This window comes from Pyrgilauda ruficollis, unplaced genomic scaffold (assembly GCF_017590135.1).
Source record: "Pyrgilauda ruficollis isolate IOZ18807 unplaced genomic scaffold, ASM1759013v1 scaffold6, whole genome shotgun sequence".
Taxonomy (NCBI): Eukaryota; Metazoa; Chordata; class Aves; order Passeriformes; family Passeridae; genus Pyrgilauda; species Pyrgilauda ruficollis.
In genome coordinates, this window is record NW_024527710.1 from 12,083,493 (window position 1) to 12,105,805 (window position 22,313).

Here is a 22,313-nt window from a genome sequence, read left to right on the forward strand (position 1 = left end):
GAGATCATCAAATATTCAGATTTCAGTGGGCTTTGTGTCATACACAACATAGTGGCATAATTAAACTAAAATGTTTCTTTTCTAATAAACTTTTGGATCTGTATGTGTTTGTATTATTTTTTTTTTAATTAGCTATGATCACAAGATAAAAAAGAACATCAATCTAAATCTGCAATTTTGCTGCTTCCGAAAAGCCACCCTGGTTGAACCTTTCTCTTAAAAAAGTTGGGATTTGGAGACCATACTTACACTGCCATGACTTGCAAAGGCCTGATGGAGCACAAGCCTCAGCAGACTGGAGGTACAGTTCCTTCTCTGACTTCTTTCCAGTCGACACCTGGTCAACAGGCCATGATGCTGCTATCTTGAACTGTGTGTTCATTGACCTGGTGGCTTGGACTAGCTCAGGTTTTAGTCTATTCTTAACTAGTTTTGATGTCTGTGAACATTTATGTAGATAGAAACAATATTAAAAAAAAAGAAAAAAATACTTTAGAGGTCAAGAAGGGAATTAGTGTAAGGATCCTCCCAACCCAGGGTCTTGCTGTAGTGACTGACTCCAACCTTCCCTTCTGTTTGAGCCCTCTGCCTGCCACACTGGACAGTCAAATACTCACCTGAATTGTTGGCTTTCTTTGAATCTTTCATGGTCCAGCTCTTGGAGATCAAATAACGGCTCTAATATGGTAAAATGGATGCACAAGAGCAACTGGGTGAAGCTTTCCTGCATTAAGACTGGCCTGTGCATGTTCCTCCAGCTGGTTCCCCCTGCTGTGGGTTCTCACATCCATTGGATTGTGGTCCTAGGGCTTGGAAGGGTCGAAGTGTTGGTCACTGGTCTGCGTCCATCACTGGAGTCACATTTCATTGAGCTGTGTCTGTGGACAAAGCCTGTGGCAAGAAGGAAACCAAAGGTTACAAACCTCTCTGATGTTTCTGACCTACAAACTCAGATTTTAAAGCTGCATTTGGGATCTGAAAGTTTAATTCCTGGGAAAATGAAAAAGAATTGGACTTGGAAATTGTGAAGGTAGCTTTAATAATCTTCATTACAGCATGTTACATCAAAGAGCTAAGTTGCTGCTCATGAGTAGATCTTAGTTTCCATGCTGTTCATATTTCCTAGGTGTAGCAGAGGACAAAGTGGCAGTGCTTGGAAACTGACAGAAACCTTTTGTTAACCCCAGACTGTCCATGCACACACAGGTGTGTTCTGATTTAGACTCAGACAAATGTGCCCAAATGAGCAACATTTCTCTCCTCAGGCTGGTCAAGTGAGTAGGAAATCCTGTTTGTGTGTCCAGGAGGAAAGTCTTTATTACCTCCATTACTGCACTTCAACAGCACTTCTCCCTCTGTAAATCCCATCTTATTTGTCACAACTTACCTGCAGTGCTGAATACAGGCAGCTCTGAAGGCTGAGATCTCTCACTGGCCCCAGAACAGACAGCTGAAGTATCTCCTTCTCAACACAAGGATAACCTGAAGCCAGCAGGTAATTTCAGAGTGGTTTTCTGCAGTCTCAAGCTGACTTTAAATCAAAGCTCTATTATTTTGCCTCCAAATCTTTCAAGCCTCCATGTCCCCAAGCCCCTTTGTGAACTAAATCGTCATTTCTTGAAAATCATTTAAATTCTTCCCACTGCTGAGTAACATCCACTGTTGAGGTGGCTCTTCTCCACTTGGTCCACTGCATCTGGCAGAATACAGTGCTGCCTTCTTTTCAGAGGCCTCTTTCTGTGCTAGGCTATGGAAACTGGATCCAAGCAGCACAAAGAATGTTGGGCCATAAATAGTAGCCCAGGAGGAGATCTCAAGAGTCTCAATAAAAAAAAGATAAAAAACTTTCCTCACATTCTTCCTATGATGATACATCTCAAAATTATTAATTTTTCTTGTCCTGTATAATATTTTAGGCCAAGCTGTTTTTCCCAAGTGAATTGCAACGTGGCCTTTGGTTCAGTGAGTTTAACTGAAGCATGGCTATCTGGGAAGAGGACTGTTATCTGTAATAAAGTAACTCCTTCAAATTTATTTTCTTGATCTTGTACTTTGGTTGGGCTGCCAGAGTCTTAATGCCTGGAAAAGTATCTCTCACCTAGGGCCATAATTTTAAAGGACTTTAGATTTGTAGGGGCTGGATGGTGTCATCTGCTTGCATGGATTTTGTCAGTGTATTCCTGTGAGTGAGCCAGCCTGAGCTGTGCGCTAATTTCCCATCTCCTCTTTGGTTGATGACAGTCTCTGGCTCAGTGAGATTTCACTTTTGTCCAGTGGATTCTTCTTGCCCTCCCTGAGATGTATTTTCTAAGCACCAATTTCACTCCAAAATTAAAGATGAAATTTAAAGATTAGGGACTGCAGGGTTTTTTGTTTTGTTTTGATTTTTTTTTTTTTTGGGGGGGTTTTTTTTTCTTCCAAAGGCATTTCATTGTCTCATACTCATTGATTGAGTTAGGTATCTAAATCATCCAGAGCAATCTGGCCCCCATTCCAAATTAGGTGATGTAAAAGGCCAATTTGCCTTTTAAAAGCTCTCCAATTTAATCTCCTGCTGTGCGATTAGTGCCACGCGTAATAAACACATTGTGAGCAGCACGCCGAGGGCAGGTGTGGGTGAGGTAATGGATCCCACTGACTGCCTGCACTACAAATGCCAGGAATATCAAATACTGCCTGCACCAGTCTTAGTCCCAGTCAATTCTAATTACTTGAGTGGACTGACTCCAAATTCAGATGTGCTGTGGTGTAGCTGAGGTCAGGGTACAGTACATGATTCTTATCTTAATACCACTGTAGTACTGGAAAGGTCAATCTGAGCATCGTGCAAGGAGAAGAGGTACTGGCTCTGTTAAAATTATTCTTCTCTCCACTCCTTGAACAAAGGGGTGAAGATTGTGTCTCTGCTGAGGAATGTTCTGACATGCTGCATATTTAAAATAAAAAACAAGGAAGAATGGAGGAATCATTCCTGCAACAATCCCTTACTGAGCCTTCCTGAGCTTTGCTTGAAACCTTGGAGCACTTGGTCCGCCAATCCTTTGAACTACAGCTACACCAGAGTCAGAGGCCAGGGAGGGCAGCATTGCCCTTCCAGGCAGGGGTAGTTTCCACTCCTGACCATTAAGAAAAGACAGCTTTACCTCCCAAATAACATGTTCAGAAAACATTAAAACCTTGTGTTCATTTGTAGGCATTCCTGCTGTTGGAGGAATTGCTGATGAGAGGCGCACAAGGCTGAACTTCCCTTTTCCACTTGCTTACCACTATCCCACTTGAACAGCTGTACAGCAGCTCCAAATAGGAGTGTTCCCTGCGTGCCAGTCGTAGCATTTTTTTCTGTTTTGCATTGGTTTTCTTAACCTTATTAGGTAGTGAATGAATATCTAGGATCAGAAGTGGTTTTAGTTGGGCTCAGCTCGCTGTTAGGAGGTGTTATTATCTGTACCCATTTCCAGCCTAACTTCCCAGGAGCCCACACATTGGATCCCAATCCATAGCCATTCTGCTCATTTAACTTCAGCTATCTCTAAAGTGTTAACTGCTGAAAGCAGAAACATGAAACCCTGCAATAGAGAGAGCTGATTAGAATTCAGCCCACTGTATCACCCCTAAATAGGAAATAAAGAATACATGGCTGTGATTAATCATCCATAAATGACCACTGCCTGCTTCCTCTACTCCATACAAACACAGTCCACGTATTTATTCAGCTCACCAAAGGAGTAACAAGATCATTCCTATTTGTTAGGACCTGGGATTTAAGCAAGTACTTAAAGGGGAGCTCAGTTCTTGTGTGTCTGTAGACATGCATGCACATCTGCTCTTCTGTCTGGTTTTCATTATCCATGAGATAAATCAGAATATCTTTTTTAAAAGGCGTACTTGCCTATAGATCAAAATACATTGAGATGCAAAATCACAGCAACGTCAGTTTTAGTAAAGTGATTTTTATGATATTGCAAACATCAGTCTCTAAGGATTGGCAATAATTGTACTATTAAGAAAAAATGTTTTGGTTTTTATACATTGCAGCTTGGCCAAATCTGATACCAGGACACTGGGAGAAAAATAATTTAAAAAATCATGTGATGTACAGAAACCTGACCTGTAGGTTGAAGCACTGGTGAGTAAAACCTGTTTTTACCAGTTGTGGATACAGTTCCATTGGAGCACCAGCTTGCCTGCTTGTGGTTCAGCTGAGCTCAGCAGAGCAGGGCTGCCTGCACCACTGCTCCCTGGCAAAATGCAGAAACATCTTTCCTTTGCTGGGGTTTGCAGTCCAAGGGCTGCATCTGTGAACAGGGTGCTGCCTCCAGAGCCTTCATCCTCTGCTGTCACTGGGTGCTTGGTACACCAGGCATTTCCCTGGAAATACCACTGGCACAGGCATTGCAGTGGCAGTGCTGGTCTGGGAAGGGGAGGTGACGCTTTGGAGATTTGGTCCCTTTGCCCCCACTTTCCTGAATGTCTTTAAGAGAATCCCTTGGTTTCTGGGTGCCCCAGCTGATCAATGTGAACTACAACCCTCATTAAAGCACTGGAGATCAAGGAGTGAAAAATGCTGTACCACAGCTAAATATTGGTATTATTACCCTGCAAAATGGTGTAATTGCTGAGAAGTGGCCAGTAAAATTGTCAAAATCATGTGTAAGAAACAGGAAACAGAATCACAGAACGGATGATATTGGAAAGGGTCTTGAGATCACCTTGTCCATCCCCTCCATTCAGGCTGAGTTACCTACATGGAGTTGCTCAGGGCTGTATCTGGCTGAGTTTTGAATATCTGCAGGGATAGAGACTCCTTAGCTTGCTCCAGCATTTGACCACCCTCATAGTTAAAAAGAATTTTCTTGTGCTCAGATGGAATTTCATATATTTGTTTTAATTTGTGCCCTTTGCCTTATGTGCAGCATGTGGTCCCCACTGCCCCCCTGAGGAATCAGTGGGGCCCAGACAGGGGCTGCGTGTGACCAGATGTGATTTGATTTTGCCCAGTCACCTTTGAAATCCCAGTGTTCATTCTTTTTTTCCCCTTCTTGATTTTCCTCAACAGGCTACTTTTGCTTGGCAGTACCAGCTTGTTGAATCAGAGGGTTTAACAGCCTCCCATCACCTGGAGATGCTCTAGCACCATCCAAGGGCTCCACACCCCCAGGAAGTTAGCAGAGATTGCCCAGCAATAGGGAGCCTTTCCCAGGTGAGCCTGTTGTAAAACAGTGATTACCACCACCACCACAAGACTTCTCTTCTAGGAGAAAAAAACCTCTCTTGCCTAAAGATGTTATCATGCATAATTCAGGGAAGAAATCCATACTGCATTTAAAAGATTACATCTTATCATCCAGGGTACTTATTAGCTTGATGATTTAAAAGTAGATGGGGATAGAGCCTTTCCTGCTATTCTGCAGTAGCATCAGTGCCTTGTGCTGATGAGTGATGGCCTCGTGGCTTGGTTTGTGACTGAACTGCTTTTCTGATGCCACAACTGGTCCAGAGGGGGTGAAGAAATTCCCAGTTCATGGTGAGGCCCTCGCTCTGTCCATGTGTGGGTTTCACCAGACCACCATCCCTCTTCTTCTTGCTGGGTTTGGTTATGTTTGTGGCAGGCAGTAACAAGGGGTTAGTGGTGTTTAGCTCCTCTGGTTAATGCCCTGCAAATCACAGAGATAAATATTTCTCACCTTATCCTAAATCGTGCAATATCTGATCCATGGAAGAGATAAAAGTTGCAGTCAAGATTTCCAGGGTGAAGTCCTGGCTTTATTAAATGCCCTGACCAGGAGCACACAGCCCTCCCATCTTCCCAGGGGCAGGGGAAGATCCTTTGGGACAGCCAAGGGCAGGCATCTGGACACTGAAATGGTGAGGAGGTTGGAACAAAATTCAGGCAGATTTACCCTAGACAGCACTAGTTGTTCTGATGGCCCTTGGTGATTTCCAAATACATGTTCCCCTTCCCAGAACATGCCCTCCTTTTGACCTGGCATGTCCCATGCTGCATGGAACCTTGCTCAGAACAGGGCTGGGTCTCCACCTCTGCCCTCAGACTGTGCAGGTTGTTACCATTTTTCTAAATCAAGGAAAACCTTTTTTTTTTTTTCCCAACCCACACATGGGCTGTTTTGAATCCAAATCCAAATTTGAAAAGTATAGTGTAAGTTGTTTAAAAATGGCATTACACCAGCAAATAATTTCATTCAAATACCAGGTGCACCAGATTGAACTTGGAGAGGGACAACTTGGTTATGACCATTATTTTTGCACCATCATTCTGTCCTTCATATGCCTTGTGCCTCCCCTGCATCACGAGGCACAACACAGCAAAACTGGTTATTCATGGCAAAACTACTCCAGGTCATCATCTCGGGACCTATCTGCAGTACCTAAATGAAGTAGCTTTTTTTTTTTTTAGTTTTTTAGTTTTTCGGGCTTATGAGGAGCTACATACATGTGTTAAGAATGAAAATATGTTGAAGTTGAGTGAGGATGTTTAGGAAATCTTGATAAATTAATCAAATATATCCTGGGCAAGAAAAATTACACCCCAGAGGGTGACACCTGCACTGATTGTAGGAAGTGGCATGGGGGTTTCTAGGGCATTTCTCTGTGTGGCTTTCCACACAAGCTCTCATCTCAGAGATTTGCTGATTATATCATGGACTTAGAACTAAATGATAACCTGGGGACTCTGATTTTTACAGCCATTTCAGGCAGAAATCCTCAGATGAATGGCTTGGGAAATCTCAGCATGGCTGAGTGACAGCTCGGTTCAGGAACGGGGTGTACTGAACATGAAGTATGAGAGTGAGTAAAAAGGAAGCATTTTGCAAAAATCCTTCTCCTGTTTCAAGGTTGAGAGGTATGAAATGTCTGCATTTAACAGTTATTAATAATTACTGCTTACTCTCTGCCAACACTGCCTTGGAGCATCTGTGTGATTTAGCCAAGCACCCATGGCCATCACTCAACTGGCTGCTGTGACTCAGGCATGGAGCCTCATTCACTTCCCTCTCTGGCTCTGTGACCCACTTCTGCCCTGCTTCAGCTCACTTCATCTGCCTGAGTCTTGGGCCACCATGTGAGAAATGGCTGTTTCCTCACATGGAAAAAATGATATATAAAGCAACATTAGTATGAGGTAAAAATTATGGGGGTTTGGACGGCAGACATGAATCAGAGAGATAAATATTTCTCACCTTATCCTAAATCTTGCAATATCTGATCCATAGAAGAGGTAAAAGTTGCAGTCAAGATTTCCAGTGTGAAGTCCTGGCTTTATTAAAAATAGCAAAATGCTTCTTCACCTAAAAAGACCAAAGGTTCAGCCCCTGGAGGCTGAATCACAAGCTCTGTGAGATCCATGTTCCCATGCCAAAAAAGGGAGAAGAGGGGGGGACTCAAGACTGCCATGCTGAAGAGCCCCTCTACGCTCTAACCAGTTTCCTCAGCTGAAGTTAAACTGTGCTTCCTCCCCTTTTTTCCTACCCTCTTCTTCCTACTTCTCAGTCAAGCCTCCTCAGACATACTTCGTGTTTTCCACTTGGTGACTCAGCATCAGCTGCTCAAACTCTTTGGGAGCATGACAGGGCTGTGACCGACTGAGAGGGAAAAGAAATCTGCCTTAGGGGACAGAGAAATGATTAAGTGCTAAGTACAACATGAATTTGCCAGAAAACAACATCCCCACCAAGAGCCTGCTGTCTCCCTGCAGGGCTGTGCTCAGCCTTCAGACTTGTGAACACCAGTGAGCAGATTTAGTGCTCATGGCAGCTCTGGAAGGGGCATCACACACCAAGGATAATGCTCAGGGCCTGAAATAATCACACCTCTAGAAATTTATTAATCCAGCCTTAAAATGGGCCCTAAATGCTGTTGAACAATCCTCATCAATCTTAGCAGTACATGCATTGAGCAACCCCAAAAACTCCCTGCCTTCACCTGGCACCAAAGGGAAAAAAGTACAAATCCTCAGCATTTGTTCAGGCTGCTTTGGTTGAAAGTATCAGGGGTAACAACGCTAAAAGTGCAAAATTAACAGGGGGCTCTTTATACCCAGGATAATTTTGTGTACATAACAGGAATCACAGTAGGATATTGACTCCCTTATGGCTCTGAGAAAGACTTCATCCCCAATGGCATAGCTTGCTCTAGTACTCTTTTCTTCCAAACACTAGCTGGTAATAAAACCTTCCTTCAGATACACAGGCTATTGATAGTGCAGTTTGAATTGGCTGGTTTCAGTTCCCATTGCTTCCAGGCAGTACATTTCAAGCCTTACTGGAAAAGCAGCAGTTTTTTACTTCACAAATTTGGATTCTTTAAAACATTTTCAAAAATAAACAACTTTTTTTGATGAAAGGCTTAATGAAGAAGAAAAATATCTGTTATGTCCATGTCTATCAGTACTGATGCTCCCAGTCTCCCCTGTGTTCCTTCCACAGGAGGATTCAAAGCCCTCCAGATGCACTCAAAAGCATTTCATCCTTCCATGTGTGCTGCTCTGCCATGGAGAGGTGCATGAGATGTGAAATAAATCACACCTCCCCATACAGAGCAGCTGTGACAGCCCCTGACAGCCACGCTGCTGCAGTGCATCCATGTCAGCTGCCCTTGGATCTCTGCTCAGAGCCACCAGATGGGGAGCAACATGAGTTATGAGAGGAGCTCCTCCATGCCAGGCAGAACCACAGGCGGGGCGTCGGCCCATCCTGAATCCCCTCTCACGCCACGAACGCCCGGTCCCCAGAGCACTCACCTCCAGAGAAGGGATGGGGCCGTGGTGGGTCACTCAGCTTCTGAGAGTCACTGCTGCTCTGGCTGTGCTGTCCATGCCTGGAGGTGATGTGGCTGCACTGGCAGGGCGGTGTTGAGGCAGTGGCCAGGCTGTGCCCATCCTCCCCCCGAGGGGGCTGTGTGCTGCCCCGGCCACAGCAGCTCCATCCTTGGGGCCCTGGGTTTGCAGGGAGCCAGGGAACTTGCTCTTTGCTGTTAAACTGTGGTTACAGATCACTGAATACTGATATTAAAGCACAGGGAAAATTTCCATCAACTCTGGCAAAGTGCTTTGAAATCTTTTTCTGCAGAAGGACAGAGAGACTTTAAGGGGATGGAAACCAGCTCCTTTGCCAGCCATGCCAATTCTTTTTCAGCAACCTCCAGTGGAAAAAGAAACAGGCTGAGGACTGCTTATGTATCATTCCCATCCAGCACTATTCCTCTGCCTCCTGAGGAACCTGGTTTAACTTATTTTGATGTGCAAAGAAAGAGGTAGGTAGACACGGACACACACACAAATATATAGAGCACACACACACAGACACACGTAATCTAGGAGGCAAAGAGAGAATCTGTACCTGCATTTGTGATATCTTCCTGCACCAGGTAAGGAAAGCATCTTTTTCCTTTTAACCGGGTGCCGTACCTACATTGTTTCCTTGCAGTCTATCTTTAGGTTATAGCAGTTCACAGGTTTTTTCAGCAGATGTGTTATTCAATTACTTCAGGGCTTTTCCATTTGTAATATTGCGAAGCAATGATAGCCAGCAGACTTCACCTGTCTTTTAGAGATAGCCAGCCTGGTAATTTTAACTCTGCCCATTTTATCCACACCAGTAAATCTCATAACATGGTTATAGAGAGATTCCAATTTTTGTAGAATCTTCTCCTGGGAATTCCTGTATACAATATTGCCATAGTCTGTAATGGACATAACCTGTGATTGGATTAATGTTTCCCTAGTGAAGAAGTCAAAGCATTTCATGTTCCTATAACTGGTTTGCAGCTATGCAGTAAAGGTCTTTGGTGTGGCAGAGAGAATAATTGCAAACTCAGCCCCAATCAGAATATATAATCCCCTCACAGTGAGGGTCTAACTCACTGCAGTTAGACTGCCCGTGCAGGGGTTTGTAGTGGGATTTTCTTGTCAGGAGAGCAGAATGCATGGAAAACAAGTTAATTTCAGCATTTTAATATTCATCATCCTTCGTACAGTCCTGTACGAAGGGAGGCAAATACATTGCTACTGCTCCAGGGGAGAGCCCTGCAGCTCCCAGAGTAGGGAATGTGAAGAGGCAGGCAGGGCTTTGCAATGGGCCACTGGTCTCCTCACAAGAAAAGCCCTCCACTTGTGTTCAGATAAACATGTGCCTTTGCTCTTAATAGTAAATACCACTCTGTCCAAATCAAAGCCTAGTTTTGGACCCATATTGGCTTCTGAACCTATCAGCATCCCAGGTGTCACCCTACCTTGGTCCTGACACAAGGGACTAATAAGGAATTACTGTTGGGAGTTCAACATTAATTACTTACATCTGAGACACAGATCATCTCCAGGAAGAAGAGGCTAATGGCAAGCCAGGAGTAGATTCTGAAGCAGGTAGAGGAGGAGAACTTCAACACTCGCATGGCAGGGAAGGGAACTAGAGGCTGGGAACAAAAGGTCTCCTGTTTTCAGCTCCCATGCTAGTCTCCCCAAAAAATGGGATGTGTAAACTCTCAGGCAAAGTAGCAGAGACCCCTCAGTGAAAGAAAGGCTCAGACTCCCATCCCCAACTGGTCAGGGAGAGCTTTCAAGAGCCACAGTTTATTGCAGAACCCTGAAAGCAGCTGCGGGTAAAGCACTATAAAGTCAGCTCTGCCTGTGGGGTTCAGGGGATGTGACTGGGATCTCAGCTTGGAAAAATTGGGTGCTGGCAACTGTGGCTTGGCCAGAAGGTGCCAGAGACAAACTGAAAGAGGAAGGAAATGGGAGGCAAGAGCAGAGAGCTTGAACAAGACATTCTGGAACAAGGATGAGGAGGATGGGTTCCAGGACGGGCGTGCTGCCTGGCTGAAGAGCAAGGCAGATGCTCTTGGCAGATAACCTTATGTTTGGATGTTACAGCATTGCTAGGCAGGTGGAGAGGATGGGAAGGTTAGCACCATGGGACTTGACAAATGGGATGTCATCATTCCCCATATGGGTAACTGTCTCCAATCTGTGCTTCCTGTGCCACTGAAAGGTTGGAATGTCTCAGCAGAAAGGCAGCATCTCTGGCAGAGATGAGTCTACTTTAGGTCTATCTTAAGACCTGCAGATTTCAGGCTGTGGGGCAGATACCTGTGCACAAGACAAGTAAGAAGTGGAGACAGTGATTTTCAGGAAAATCCAGTTATTAAATCTAAACTTAAAAAACTGTCAGAGGGAGCCTGTGACAGCCAATAGCAGGGCAGCACAAGGGCTTCCCAGAATCCAGCCGTCTTTGTTTTGAAGTGATCTGGGAGCCTGTGAGGAGGAAGAAATGGAAATGAAACAACACACTCATTCCACAGCTGGTTTTTTCACTTTATTCATATTTCTAGAGTAGTCTTTCTAGCAGCTAAGCAAATATTGAAACTCTCTCATTATATATATATATGTATGTATGTATATATAGTAACATCCAAAAATAAATAACAAGGAATTCTGCAAGTGTTTTTGCAATGAACACGGGAAAGAACATTTTAACTCCAGTAAACCAACTTTGAAAATCTTCACTAAAATATTATAAAACCCAATGATAGTCATAAATTAGCACTAGATTAATTCAAAGGAGAACTTATCCCCCCTTCCACGTACCTTCTAATCCATATCTCCAAGAGGTCATTTTAATTATCTCACTGTCACTGCTATTCATTACTCTGCTTTTGGAGACAGAGAGCCAGCACTGTGCCTTTTGGATGCCTTGGAATTCATCATATGAAGGCATTTTATTCTCCCCAAAAATGTACACAGTTTAACCCTCTCACCTTGAAATAGTGACGGTAGCAGGTTTGCTTGGTGTTTTAAATAATTTTCCTTACAGTGGGATACCTCCTTGCTTTCAAGTGAGCTCCCCTTGTCAGACAGGAACTAAGGAAAGCCCAGCTAATGGATGGCTAATGCACAGATGAGTTCAGCTCAAGTTTTGGCAGATCCTGAGTAGCTTGTCCTTCTTCAGAGGCATGCAGAGCCAAGCTTTTGTCCTTACTCATACCTGCTCACTCTTTCTGGCTGCAGTAATGTAAACTGGGTGGAAACCATGTGCCAATGGCTCCCAGGAGGTCCAGTGGGATGTGGGACCCAGCTCAGCCTGACTCTGTTCCTAGATCATGGCATTCCTGTCCTGGGAAAGAAGAGAGGGACAACCTACACATTTCTTTTACTAGAGAACAGTGTCTGGGGTTAGTACTTCTTTGGGGCCACCCCACATCAAGAGGAGCTCATTCAGTCATGTTTCACTCATCTTTTTTCACCCTCAGTCTCATTCATCCTTTCCCTCTCTTTCCTGCTGGGTCTTGGCACCTTCTCTCCCTCAAGCCACCATTCCAGCCCAGCTCCTGGCAGAAGGCTGAAGAGAAGCTGCTTCCCAAGGCTTCTGATGGGTTGACAAGAAGCACTTATAAGTGCATTCTCCCTTTCCATCCCCTGGGAGACATTCAGACTCCACTCTGGGTCATCCTCTTTTTGTCTCCAGTTTGAGAATCAAGGTCAGATGTTTCAGAGAGTCACACATTTCAGGAGACATTGCCTTGTGACAGTGGCTTTGAGCAGAGATTTCACATGCTGTCTATGTAATGGGGAGGTGCTGAGGTTTTACTTGGGGTTTCTTACACAACACTGTTCACCCCTTTCAGAACTATTCCTCACTCACACTGCCTCAGTCTGTTAGCAAGTTTGGTCTTTCTAGACCCCAAGCAGTTTTTGATGGAGGACCACTGTCCCTGCCTGTTGGACAGGTCTCGCAGCAAGTTTCATGCCTGCAGCCTGACAGTCCCATTTCTCACATGACCCCTCTCCTCAGATGATCTGATAGAAGAGCAAAAAACCCAGCCATGCAGTGGATGATAAACTGCACACTGAGGAGCACCTGCCTGGCTCCCAGAAGCTATTTATCAGGCTCTCTTCATGCAAGCTAACAGGACTAGCACATGCAGTAGGCATAAGGGCTTCTGAGCCCAACACTAAAAGGGGAGACATCAGATGGTGCAGTAGAGAAGCCAGGACTCCCTCATTAGCTCATTGTATGGATTACCCCTTTAAAGAGAGAGAAGGGGACTGGTGGAGGAAGGAGAGGCTTTCTCATTTTAACAAATAGCTTTTCAGACACCACAAATGATTTCTGCAAATCTATAAGTTCACTCTTTTTTTTCCCCCCACAGATAGGAAAAAAAAAAAAAAAGCCCTGAAATTGATTCACCATCTATAAATAAAAAAGAATCAATAGTAAAATTTCTAGCTAATTTCCCTCTCCCTCTTTGCTCCTTGGACTATTTGTTATCTTAGAAATATTTGTCTGGGAAAAAAAAAAAAAAGAGAAACATCATCGATTCCTGACTGTGACGTGTTCCTCTGCCGTGCCCTACAGTTCTCCTCTCCTCTCCTCTCCTCTCCTCTCCTCTCCTCTCCTCTCCTCTCCTCTCCTCAGCGAGTGGAAAGAGATGAGTCCTTCAGGTGTGCCTGGCTCCTCTTCTCGGGTTTGCCTGCAGCGTGGCTGTTCCCGGGGCCCCGCTGGGCAGTGCATTTATAGAGTGGCACGTTGTCCTTCCTGCCAAAGGAAGAAGAGAGGACAGGTGCTGTCAGCACTGCGGTGCTCCAGCAGCAGGTAACTGCTGTGCGTGGCTGTGCTCCGAGGAGAAGCCGTGTGTGACGTCTCGCAGCGAACTGCATCTGTAGGGAGGGCTTTGGCAGCTCGAGACAAATTAGAGGTGTTAAAGACCAGCTGGTCCCATCCCTCTCTGGCCAGAGCAGGGTTAGTCCTTCCAGGAGGCTTTAAGGGCTTTGTGCTAGCTCTGAGCTCTCCAAGAGAAGGATCCCATTACTTCTCTTTGGGTGAAGCACTTCCCACTGTTTACTCCTACTGAGGTCCCTTCATTTCTGCTCATGAATAGCCCTCCTCTCACTCTGAGTATTTCCTTCTGGGGCACGTACCATTCCCAGCATGGCTGGGTTCACACATCTGCTCACAGCTGGATTGCCCCCACTGCCAGGGGTGTTCACAGCTGGCTCAGAATCTTTGGGGACAGACTGATTCTGTGGCCAAGGAACACCCAGCACATGATGCCAGCTTTTCCAGCATCCAGACCAGTGCCTTCAGAGCCCACAAAGATGTGACACTGCTATTTCACTGTGCCCATAACTCCAATTTTCTAACTTCAATTATCTAACTCCAATTATCTAGCCAAATTTCATGCCAAATTTCAGTTGTCAGTATAGTTTGAAGTTTCCAGTGCCCCTTTCAGGCTGCAGAACTGTGGGAGTTTTATAACTGGCCTCCAAAGGAGCAGGGTTGTGATAAATACAAAGTGCTTTTTGCAGTGATGCCCCAGGAGTTCACAGGGTAAGAACTGAGCTTTTCTCAGCATCACAGAACCAGCTCCCCAGCTTCCCACAGCTTATCTGGTGGAAAGACTTGCTTTGTAACACTTCAGTTCCTGATAAGGAACTAAGTCTCATTACTTGTTTCCCAAACAAAACACTCCTCTGTGTATGTGTTTACAGTGTGCATGATGAATTTTTTCTACTTTAAGGAAAAATAAATCTCTGTTAACAGTTAATTCTGTAACATTTCTGTTCTGTTTACTTATAGAGCCATTTTGCTTAGAGGCTGTAATTAAAATCCTCCATCTCACAGCCTACCACTCTCACTGCCCCTCCTCCCTCCAGGTCCTGACACACTGGCACAAGTGACCAGACAGCCTCAGCCCTGGTTTGTCTGTCTGGGCAGAGCCAGGCCTGGGGAAAAAGGGTCACAGCTCCCACCATTGTGTCCAGAAGCCTCTCTTGATGAGGGGCTGGATTGCAGAGGGTGTGGGTCCTGCAGCAGTGATCGTTCAGGGAGGCTCAGCCAGCACTGGGCTATCCCAGAGCAGGGACCTTCCCTTCACAGCCCCTGCCAGCACTGGTGGCTCTCAGTGGGACTGAAAAGCTGTCTCTGAGACAAACACTGGGACCAGGAGCCAGAGGAACTATCTTTGGCTGCCCTATAAGCCTGCCTGTGGAGTACCACTGGAGAATGGGGTCCCTTCACACCCACCCCAGAGCAGCACCATCTCTGAGCAGCCATCACCATCCCCTGATGGAAGATACACCTTCAGACAGCTTCTCCTTTGTTCAAGCAGCAAAACCCAACTATCCATTCCCATCCCAAGGAAGGCAATCAAAGTGTGCTGTCAGTGTTGCTCACACCAGCCAAGGGGCTCCAGTGACCCTTCAGGGTGCTCCCTCAGGCAGCTCTTGGCTCCCTCAGCCATGCCTTGCCAGCTTCGCTCATTTTCCCCCACTGCTGTGGCAGGACACAAATGAGAAGATCCTTTACTTGTGCCTGATATGCTTTTTGAGCTCCCAGTCTGCTCCCTCTGAGGTCAGTTATTCGTATTCCCCAGGGCAGCTGCTGGCCCTGGGCAGGCTGGTGCTGGTGCTGTACCAAACGCTGCTGAGCCTCAGACACTGGGAGGGAGAGGAGCTCTGTCACACATCCGTGTCACACGTCAGAAGTGAAGTGACCTGCCAAAGGCCACGCAGCACACCTGGGAAGAACTGGAATGAGCTGATGGAACCCCAGTTTTCTTGATCCCTGCACCCTGACTCACCCCAAGGTATTGGGCCCCTCTGTAGTGACACAGAGAAACCTGCCTTCCTCACCACACAAGTGTGTGTTTTTCAGTACCTCTGCTTTTATTTGCAGAAGAATGTTTTAATATATGTTAAAAAAAATTGTAATAATATAGTTGCTGAGGGGCCCCAGCCCTTCCCTCCCCACTGTCACAGCTGCCACCAGTTCAGTATTTACTGCGTCTCTACAGTTCAATCACCAACCTAAGGCATAGTGGTATTTTGAAGAGATAAACACTGAGACAAAAATAAATAAATTGGGACCCTGGGAGGGAGACCTGAAAGGCACAGTGAAGTGAGAGCAAGCAGTTTCTCTGGTTCTGTGTCTAATTACATTGACATGTTCCTAGACAACACTGGAGACCCAAACACAGCAGCAGCTGTGAACCAAATGGGGACTCATGAAAAACATCAGAAAGCCAGCCAGGCAGCCCATCCCTTGCCCTGGGGCTGCATCAGCACTGCCCATGTCACTGCTGACAGCCTTCCTGCCTGCTCCCAGGGCACAGCCAGCACTGGGTGGGCAGGGCTCAGTTCCTGGTCCATGCAGACCCCCATTTCTCTGCACCCACTCCAGTCACTCAGCAGCACTGCTGAGTGTCATTCCCATGCTTCTCTATGCAAGTGAAGGAAATAATATAATGCAAAATATTAAAAGAGGAAAAAAATGGGTGTTAAACTTCCTTTTTCCTGATTTGGTTAACACAGGGAAAGGAACTCCTCTCATGCCAACAGCACTTACAGGTGAGTTTTTTAGACTCTGGCCTTTTTCAGCCACCCACTGAACTGAAGCAGCATGAGAATCAACCAGTCAGTTCACATCAGGTACTTGTGACAAAGTGTTTTTTTTGGACATACAGCCAGTTGACAGTCACAATCAAACCACAGCTCTGCTACATGTTCATCGCACAGACAACAGTTAATCGTGCAGCCATGCAAACTGTTTTGCAAATTGAAATCTCAGAGGCATAGCAATTACAATACCAAATTTATACCACATCTCTCACTCAACTAATTGTACATCCAAAAAATCACCACTTGAATAATCTGAATACATTCACCTTTACAGCTAAAAAAGCCTCCGCTACATGCTTGATCTCAACACAATTTTGAGTTACAGAACCCCATGGGAAAGAAAATGCCAACCTCTGATTTCAACAGGAAAATTGCTTCTATCTAAATACAGCAGATGCATAATTCACACTGAGGTCTAACAGCCTGGTGTTCCCAGCAAAGCTTGTTTTTGCTCTGTGAAACTGGGGATGTTGCTATTGCTGCCTGCAGCTCTCCCAGCCCATCTACAGGACAAGCCCTATATACACCTGCTCTGAATGTAGTGTTCACATCCAAAATAACAACACCTGGATCTCTAATTGTTACCAAATCTTAAAGGCCTTAAAATGAATTAGCAGACTTACAAACTGGGCTGATGTTTTGGATGAGTTGAGGTTTACAGAGCCACCAGTGGGGGCACATTTGTGCTGCTGTGGCATTTTGAGCTCTTTCACACACGTATTTCTTGACTTTTGTTTCCATCTCGTGAAGCGAGGCAAGGTGGGGAGATTTGAACCAGTGACTTTGCAGCTGATGTATTAAAGAAAGTCAAAATAGAAGAGAATTGGTGTTTAAATTGCAAAGGGAGGTAAAAATAAAGATATCTAAGACATGTGAGTGGGATCAAAAATGAGTCATCAAGGCTGGAAAATAGGTAACCTCTGATCCCTGAAACTAAGAAATCTGGCTGCTGTTGTGTTGCTGCTGATCTAATTTTTACACCTTCCCTTCCATACAGAGGAGACACGTTTCCATTGCGTCCATCTCAGCTAAACAATCAATGCCTGATCAGTCCCAATGCTTCACTCTCAGGGATGCACAATTAACCAGCTCCATGTTTGACTCTGCAAGGGGAGCGCAGTATTTTCTGAGAATGCCTGACAAGTTTCAATCGTAAAGAACACAAACCAAATGACCCAGCAGATAATGACAGCCAGTGCCCTGACAGTGAGATAATGTGCATGCTCCAAAGCAAGGCTTATTAGAAGCTATAAAAAAAATTTGAAATGTTAGAGCAAAGGTCAGAAATGCTCAGCCATTACCACAGGCTTGATTTTTCTTTTTCTCAAGTGGTCACCAGCACCTATTTCCAGTAAGTGAGTGTGTAGTCATGTTTGCCAGATGCCCACCCATCTATTACAGCACATTGTGACTTCTGGGCCACACAAACCCCACTAAAGTGGTGTGTGGAGAATCCCAGCACTACCTGGAAATCTCATCAGGTCCATATCCTAAGGCTCTGCCCTTCTGAGTGCAGGGGCTGGCCCATACTGATATAGAGAAGGCAGATGTTAGAGGGTGTGCACAGGTCTCTCCCTCCACCACAGGGGGGATCCTGCAGCTTGCCATCCATCCATCCCTCACTTCCTGGCCTCCCTCCCCAGCTCAGTGCAGCAAGACACACCTGCTTTATCCAGGAGACAGTGCCCAGAGGCAGGAATAATTTTTTTATAGCTGGAGCCACACCATCACGTAAGAGAAGGAGCCAGAATTACAAGCAGCTCACGTGGCTCACACGCAGCCGCCCTTGTGTGCCTCTGCTGACCCTGGAGCTGGAAGCTCCTGAGAGCACAGGAATGGGTTTTGTCTTGCTCCTGTCCTCCCATTTCCTAAGGAGCAGCAGGACAATAATGGATTGCACTCACCTGATGAGATATAACAGAAAATGGCAGTCTCTTGAGCTCGTTCAAGTTACCAGCAGGATATTGGGATTAACTTGCTGTGTACATCAGACATGATCCACGTCAACCCACCCTTCACACAGGTCCCTGTCTCTGCTTTCAGAGCAGGAAAATCCCAGGCCAGGGTGATGCATGAAGTAGCAGAAATGCTGTAAATCTGCTTATTGAGACCTGGCTTCCTCAGAGCAACAAGACCAGGGAAGGAGAAGGAAAGCGGGTGGGTACCTGCAGGCATACCTAAGTGAGGATGCCTGTGAGAGCTAATCTAAATACATTTAGGGTTTAAATGCAAAGCTGATTAGTGAAACCACAGCAAGCTCTTATGTGATATGCTCCTTCAGAGTCAAAGTAGCCATAATTCAATTTATTCATTTAGCTCATTTCCAAAAAGTAAATTAAAGTGTAGTAAATTAAATTAAAACAGCCGAAAGCACCTTCATTTTGAAAGGGATTGTTAACGTGGACCCTGACTACTTCATACAGTAATGCAGATTATTTTTGCCTGCTAGGCCCCCTGTCAGGCACACCATCCTGAAGTATTTTTACACTCCCTCTGTCCAGGGAGTCTCCAAGAGCAGGACCAAGCTGGACATGTATTTGGGTGTTTGCATGTGCTTTACTGTGCACGTGCTTAAATCCAGGGTAAAATCCCTGCAGCTGGCAGCCTCGTTCCCAAGTGTTTGAGGAGCTAATTGTTGTAATGAGGAATTTTGGTGAAGCCTCTGCTGGGAGCTGGCCAAGCACTGCACATCTCTAAACTCTGTAAATGAATCCTTTTCACTGAACCCACGCAAATGTCACCGTTCAAAACCTGGAAGGTGTTCTTTAGTGACAGCTACAAGTATCAAGAGTTGCATCAAATGTGCAGATGTGTGTGGGAGTGAGCTGACAGATTATAATTACAAATAAAGAACGGGGGGAAACCCCCCAAAATTAATTTTTTAGGCAAAATATATAATTTGCCTTTAAACCTTAGTAGTGCTCCCATTACTAATACAATTTACAGACCTGGAAATCAAATTGAAGCTGTTTGACTCTTTTCTGTTTTGCTGCCCTCATTCCATTTCCTCCCTCCTCTGCAAATTGTAAGATGTTTTGCTGACCTTTCATTCATTTGATCTAGAACATTTTTTTTTGTTTATTACACTCTGCTCTCCTCTTAGCCACTGGAAATGGTGGGAGAAAAGACAACAAGACAATAAATTAAGTTTAGGACAAATGGGCTGGGGATGGAAACAGAGCCTCTCGGGAATAAAGCAGGGAGGTGGCTTCACTCTCAGCTCTCACGTCAGTCATGGCCAGATCAAAGAAAGCACAGCCAGCTGTAGGTGAAACCTCAAAAATCCTGATTGAAAATGCAGAGAGGAGTTTTTCTGAAACACAGGTAGATGTGAACTCAGGAGAACATTCCAGACCCAGTGGGGCAGCAGGACCTGCACTCAGCACATGCCAGAGAGCAGCACAGTCCTGGGATGGTGTCAGAGCCTGTCAGCCCACACAACCTCTGGGCACAGCTGCTTAGTGTTGAGATGGGGCTCAAAATGAGCTGTCCAGGTAGAAGGACCTACCTTTGGTCAGACTGTGCCCACACACAAAGCCTTTCCCCATCCCCAGCCAGTGTGGTGCAGAAGACAGTGCCCATGGCCTCTGAGGATGGTGGGACAGTCCCGTGGGCAGATCCAGCCTGTTGGAGATGCAGCTGTGCTCTCATACATTATCATTAGAGCTGCAAAGTCAAGCAGCAAAAGGAGGAATTGCCAGAATAAAGGCTGTCAGAGTAATTTTAATTCAACCTCCTGGCAGATATGCCTTCTGATGGGGTCTTTAATTACCTCATCACAGCCTACTTTTTCTTCAACAAGGCTGCTTCTTTATTCAGGGCACGATGGACAGATGGCAATTAATGAAGGGCCAGTCAATATTTTGTTCTGTCCTTTTTTCATTCAGTGTGTGGCCCCAGGCATTATTTGCCACATGCCATCAAATCCCTGCTCTTAGAATTATTCGTCTTTTTCTGGGCTTTTCTCTCATGTGTATCACTGCAGCAATTGTGAGGTTTCCACATCGGAAGGAATTTCATTTCCAGCACTTCTGTGAACAGAACACCTGGGTTTTACCTACAGGAAAATATGGGGCAGACATGAGCTGCAGAATGCTCCACCAGCAAGGTCCAGGTGGGATTTCTCAGGATACCCACACTGTTCAAAGCCCATCTTCCCTAACCTCTGCCTGAGCTGTTTAAACACTCGGCACATCTAGAATTTGAAATTCAGTGTGTCCAGAATATGAGTAACACAGACCTGGTGGCTCTCAGAGAAAAAAGTCAGTGGTCTAAAGAGGGAAGATCTCCTCTGCTGATGCTGTGCTGGAGTAGAGCTCTGTTGCAGCCAAGGAGCCAGAGTGAAAGAACAGAGAAATGCTGATATGGGCAAAGGGATGAGCTTCAGGCAGTGCAAGCTGACTGGTATTTGTGAATTTTTCACCAAAAGTTCTGCTTTTCCATCTTAGTCATTCTCTGTAACAGCTGTACTCTGCTGTCTCTTAATCTCTTACAAATTTTTCACCTTTTACCAGCCTTCTTTTAGAGGGGGACATTTCACACTTTCAACCCAAGAAATCTTAACCTTTCCTCTGGCATAAGTAGAAAGAGGTGGAGCAGGACAGAGACTCTGTAAGAAGAGTTCCCTGTGCCACTGGCAGCAGCAAAGGGAGCCCCACTCAAATGGTTTCCAGTGAGTGCACTGGGAGTGGAACTCTGGTCACTGAACAGCTTAGAAAGGAACAAGAGGAGAGGAAGGGCATGAACCTCCATTGCTGCCCAACAGCCCCTTTCTGCACTGCTCTCTCCTGCTCTGTGCCCACTTAACCCACCCTTAGAGAGCTGTCTCTGTCCAGGACAGGCTCTCTGAGCCTCTCTCAAGCACAGCTAAGTGGCAGTGCTCTCTTCTCCAGCAGCTTCTGCAGAGCAGCGCAGAGCTCTCTCGTGTCCTGCTAGAAATTCATGGGCCTGCTGGCTTGTCACTCCAAAGAGCATCCAGCATTTTCAGCAAGGCTTTTAATTCCTTAGCTCACAGAGGAAAATATTCTAACCTTCCTGCCCTCCTCAGCTGAGTCATTGACGCTTCCCTACCTTGCTGCAGACACATCACCTTCAGGAAAAGAATTACGTAGCGTGCAGATAACAGCAGACATTATCTTTGTGAACTGGGTGTTTGTTTGGGATCACAGGGTCTCCCTGCCACGAGGACTGCAGGACACACTGGGGTTACTGCTTCAAACCTGACTTTCCTTTACAGGCTGTGAGAAACTCTGTGGTCACTCCAAGGGGAACTGGGGGGATGCTGGAGGAAGCTCAGTCAGAGGGAAGGGGCTGAAGGGTTCTGGGAGGAGCTGGATGAGCTGTGCTGGGCTCCAACACTGGAAGAGGTTGCCCAGAAAAGCTGTGGATTCCCCATCTCTGGAAGTGTTCAAGGCCAAGTTGGATGGGGCTGGTCTAGTGGAAGATCCACCATCTAGGGCATGGAACTAGATGACCTTTAAAGTCCCTTCCAACCCAGACCAATCTGTGATTCTGTGATATGTTGATCTACAGGTGGCATTTGGGCTCCAGTAGGCAAGGACAAGTGGAATTCAACGCCAGGTCCAGCCAACCAGTTGGATTCACTTACAGGCACATGATGACATTATTCACAGTATACAGATACAGTTATTTCTCATGAGCCTTGAAATAAGCTGCATTTTTGGTGGCAGAGGGTGCCCCACCTCCAGCCTCAATCTTGTTCTGTAACCAGAACTGGTGTATCAGTTATTGCCTCTTACTCCAGATGATCCTGATTCCTTTCCCACTGAGCTGCCTGCATTGCCTACGGTGTAGGATGGCTGTTCCCTGACAGCCTGACTGCATGGACAAAGCTCTTGTAAAGGTGCCTGAATTTGGGTACCAGCCCTATTTCTGACCCTCAGGT

General features: G+C 45.7%; 1 protein-coding gene across 1 annotated transcript in view; it reads right to left on the reverse strand.

The window, feature by feature from the left end:
* Window positions 1–13,423: 13,423 nt before the first annotated feature.
* The window catches only part of AGBL4 (AGBL carboxypeptidase 4), a gene marked incomplete at its 5' end in the record, with an annotated part of 879,139 nt that continues 870,249 nt past the window's right edge, over window positions 13,424–22,313 (reverse strand). Inside the window, one exon of the mRNA XM_041483183.1 lies at window positions 13,424–13,547. Coding sequence (XP_041339117.1) covers window positions 13,424–13,547 — 124 coding nt within the window. The remainder of the gene's footprint in view (window positions 13,548–22,313) is intronic.